This window comes from Myodes glareolus, chromosome 7 (genome assembly GCF_982192425.1).
Source record: "Myodes glareolus chromosome 7, mMyoGla1.1, whole genome shotgun sequence".
In the NCBI taxonomy this organism is placed as follows: domain Eukaryota; kingdom Metazoa; phylum Chordata; class Mammalia; order Rodentia; family Cricetidae; genus Myodes; species Myodes glareolus.
The window spans coordinates 101,293,114-101,298,114 of NC_142032.1; the positions used below are offsets into that span (position 1 = coordinate 101,293,114).

General features: G+C 33.7%; 1 protein-coding gene across 1 annotated transcript; it reads left to right on the forward strand.

Annotated features, from left to right (window-relative positions):
* Window positions 1–631: 631 nt before the first annotated feature.
* On the forward strand, window positions 632–1,597 carry LOC125397257 (olfactory receptor 52D1-like). The gene has a single exon (XM_048429540.3). The coding sequence runs from the start codon at window positions 632–634 to the stop codon at window positions 1,595–1,597; it is 966 nt and encodes a 321-aa protein (XP_048285497.1).
* Window positions 1,598–5,001: the final 3,404 nt, after the last annotated feature.

A 5,001-nucleotide genomic window follows, 5' to 3' on the forward strand; every position in this document is an offset into this window, starting at 1 on the left:
TCTCTAAAGTATTGTCAAAAACTATTTTTAAAAGAAAACCAATCCTCATCTAGTCCTTCACAGACTACTTTTCTTCTTTTTCTTTTACTCCCCACAGCATAACATACACATTCTTAAATTTTAAATCGGTATCAGATTCTTTCCAGTGGACGATAATAGAATTTTCAATCATTTAAATCTGTGTTTTGGTACTTAAATACCTTCCTCATTTGCACCTATACATTAGTAATGTTACAAAATGGAAATTTATATAGTAATGAAAATAACAATGTTAGTACATAAATAGAAAGAATGAATGTTGTTCTCTGCGTGATTAAGGAGAACAAAGAGTTCAGGGCATCTATTTAGAACAAAAATGTTTCATGAAAATTTAATTACAGATATCAACTATTTCTGAATTTGAGTAGTAAGTTATCTTACTACTCAAAACAGAGTAATTCTGTAAGGATAGCTTATTCTTTTATGCCATGAAATAACTTTTTTTACTCTACATTTAAGATACAGTAATTTCTCCAGTACAGAAGGTACTCCCTGTAGGTCTTAACTAATCAGAGTTTCAAATTTAGAAATAATTTTTTATCCTTTTATAGAAAACATCCGTGAAGAAGAAGCTGAGACTCTGACTTTTGTTATGTCTATCTACAATAAGTCTGATGCCCATCCCTCAACCTTCATTCTCATTGGCATTCCTGGGTTGGAGGCAGCACACATGTGGATTTCCATCCCCTTTTGCGTGGTCTACATTTTGGCACTAGTGGGAAACTGTTCTCTTCTGTTCATCATTAAGACAGACTCCAGCCTCCATGAGCCAATGTACCTCTTCCTCTGCATGTTGGCAGTGGCTGACCTCGTGGTGTGCACTACAGCTGTTCCCAAACTTCTCAGTCTCTTCTGGTTTCATGATGGAGAGATTCCCTTTGAAGCTTGCCTCACTCAGGTCTTCCTAATCCACTCTTGCTCAACCATGGAGTCTGGCTTTTTCCTGGCCATGGCATTTGACCGTTATGTGGCCATTTGTAACCCATTAAGACACTCAGCTATTTTGACACACACTGTAACTGGAAGGATAGGTCTAGCTGTTGTACTTCGGGGAATAGTTCTTCTCAGTCCTCATCCTTTTTTACTAAGTTGGCTTCCCTATTGCAAGACCAACATAATTTCCCACACTTACTGTGAGTTCATGGCCCTCATCAAGATTGCCTGTGCTGAGACAAGCATCCGTCGAGCCTACAGCCTCATTGTTGCTTTCCTCACTGGGGGTGTGGACTTTATATTGATCATTTGTTCTTATGTCCTCATTCTCAATACTGTCTTCCACCTTCCTTCCAGGGATGCCAGACTCAAGACTCTGGGCACCTGTGGCTCGCATGTCTGTGTCATCTTAGTGTCATATACCCCTGCCTTCTTCTCCTTCCTCACCCACAGGTTTGGGCATAAAGTGACTCCCCAAGTGCACATATTCGTGGCCAACATCTATCTTCTTGTACCACCCATGGTGAACCCCATTATTTATGGTGTAAGGACCAAGAACATAAGAAACAGATTTCTCAAAGTGCTCAGGTTTTCAAAGTTTACAAACCTGAACTGGTTTTGTTGAGGAGTGAAATTTAAAAATATTCTTTTACCTAATTTTGGACATGAGTTTATTTTCTTCATTTTTAAATATTTTTATAAAATTACTAAGGGTTCTCAGTGGAAAATAAGTAACAATGACTTAATTGTTTGCTAAAAGTAGGGACAATGTGTTTTTCCTGTGGATTTCAAACCTGTTTCCCAAACAAGAAAGAATTACTCTATGATGATACCCTAATCATTATTCTATAAATAATTATTTGAATTTAAATACTATAATTTGCAATACACAGTATTTGAATGTTCCATTTAACATAATACCTGTATCTTTACTATTAAAATATGATTCTGGATTTATGTGGAAATTGGGGATTATAGAAAAACAGAAAGCTATGAGAACATTGTACTTTGAATATGCTTTTCATTAGCCATGTTGACAACATTACATAGTTCTTCACAGCCTGTTGTAATTATTTCTCATTACTATAGTATTATTCTGTCACTTCTTTTTTGAGAGGATATTATTTGTCATCCATTCTTAAAGTAGAATGACAAAACATTTCCTATCAGTCATTTGTCATGGAAAGTTTCCTAATTTTTAAAAGATAATAAAATGTAGTTTTAATTGAAATTTAGACAACATTGGTAGCATTTAGATATGTTTAGTAAAATATATTATATTTTGTGAGGTTTTATTAATAACTAACTTTCTAAAAAATCATTCATAATAATATTAAAAATATTCACAACAGCCAAATATTTAGTCATATTGACAATTAACCTTCATGATACTTAAGATATATGATTTAACGTGATAGCAGTCTCTTTAGTTAGGGAATATAGATGCAATAATAGCCTTTACTTTGAAACAGATGTGATTCCAAGGCAAAAACTTTATCAAAATATTTTTATTCAAGCAAACAAACAAAAAAGACAACACCTAATGTAGAGAAAAGGGAGGCCAAGTACAGGAGATCAAGAGTGAGAGAAGGTCTCACAGATTCATCGTTAGTAACACATTAAATTTTTCTTTGGTTTATCACAATCTTCTTGAGCAAATTGCCCTATCTCTCAAGAACATACTTCAGCTTACTTACTGAGAGTATTTTAATGCTAACTATTCTGTTATTTGTTCTCTTAAAAGTATTATTATTTATTCCAAATAATACTTTTATAGTGAAACAATTCTATTATAACAGCTATCACATCCCTTTGCTTTTGAAGCCATCACCATACACCTCAGGACTCTATTATTGCTTTGAAACCATTTGTTGCTGGCCAAGTTGTCATTAATCTGTCAGTAATTATCTTTGCTGTCTAACTGCTGTAAAAACTTGTGTTTGACTTTGGTATTCAGTTGTTTCTCAGGGGTGACTCTCACCAGCAATTTGTCAAATGGTGGAGGATAGATATGGATAACTCACATATAGCATGAGTGTGCAAATGTTTTTTTTAAAGAAGACACAACTACTTTGGAGTCATGTTCTGGTGCCTATGTTTTAAATCCATAACCTGCTGCATCTTACAAGTCAAAACATGTACTATATATAAATGGGAGTAGTCTGTGGTGCAAGGACAAAGGGAAAGACCTAGACTTGAAAGTGGAATAAACACAATGAGAAAGATTTACCTGACAATCAGCTCATATCCTATACAGAAGGTAAACCCAGAGACAAGTGAAGCCTGTAATTCATTCACCGCCAACAAGAGGATGCTGATGTCATGAGTAATGATTCACTTCTTAAAGAAATTCAATGGTGATAGAGTAGCTTGATGGCAAGCATCTAATTCAAATGTTACCCTGGTGAATTTACCAAATGATCAACCAATTCAACATGTATTTGTCAACATATAGAAATGGAATTCACCTTTTAGTGTCATTCAAAATACAACTAGAATACTTAGACATAGAGCTGCTTCGCAACTAGAACAGAAGCATTAAAGGATGATTTCAATGTCACTGTAAATTCAGAAGAGCCACCGTTGTGGTTTGAATAGCTTTCCAATAAATTTTATGTTCAAGATGCCACATATGCTAATAGAAATTTCCTTTGTTTTTAATACATTTTAATACATTTTTAATAATAAAAAATAGGTCAGTAGCTTATTCTCCTTAAAGTCCATTCTTTAGAACTGCATCCATGATACTTAAGAGGAGTTCAATGAAGCCAACCAGTCAATCTCACTCAAACCTTAAACTTTAAAATTTGAGAAAATTTCTATGTGCTTCATCATATGAGTTTATCTAACTTTGATATTCCATTTAATAGACATTGATCAAGTTTTCCAGCACATACCTGACAAATTCTATTTTAAGATTGACTGCATGAGGAAAACTAGGGAAAGCTTCTTCTTCATGAACCTTAAGATTGGGGTTCAGTTTTCACCAGTGGCTACCACAATGAACAGAGTCAGTGATCTTGATTAATAAAATATGAATAAGACAAAAATATATCTAAATTGATTTAAATGTGGAAAGCGTTCCTAAACATTTTTAGACTTAAATTGGTGAAAAATACTTTGAGTTGTGAGAATTTACTTTATGGATGGTACATATTTTAGCTAAATAAATGTAATTATGGTTCTTTATTGGTGATGCTTCTGAATTATACAAATATAATATCATTTTCAGGTAAGCACTAAGGTAACAAAGAAGTTGTTCCTAAATCAATTTTGGGTGTGAATGAGTAGACACCTTCCTTCTAAAAGCATTTACAAACAATAGATGTTGTATTTATTCCCTTTATTTTGTATTGTTTTAGCATTTTAGTTTTATTTTCTCCTGTTTTCTGAAAAAAAAAAGGTATTGATTTGTAGCACAACGCAGAATGGAAATAATTATACAACCAAGGTTAACCATGATATCAAGAATCTGTCGTTATCAGTCTGCACAGCACTGAATTTGCAGGCATATGTGATCAAGTCTTGTTCCACAGTTAATTTCCATTCTTTATTTTTTATCTCTTCCTTCTTGATAGTTAGGCCAAAGAGGTACCCTGCTTGAGATTTTATATATAAACCCACATGTATATTTTGTTTCTGTCTTTTTAAAGTGGAAGACCCAAATGCTTTTTATTGCTGATTTAATAAGAAGCCTTTCTATTTCCTTTGAAATTTCCAATTATTGAAAATGATTTTTTTCATACAATATACTCTGATTACAGTTTCCTTTCCCAACTCCTCCAGCATCCTCCCGACTGTCCTCCTTTCTAAATCCTCATCCTTGCCGTTTTTCATTAGGAAAAAAAATCAAATAGTCATCTAAATAATGATAACAATAGATAAAACAAAAGCAAAAACTTTGGGACAAAACAAAACAAACAAACAGAAGAAAAAAGAAAAAGCAAGCAAAGGAATACATACAGACACAGAGACACACAGGTCAGCACACGCATGAAAACACAAAACTGGAAGCCATAAAGCATACAC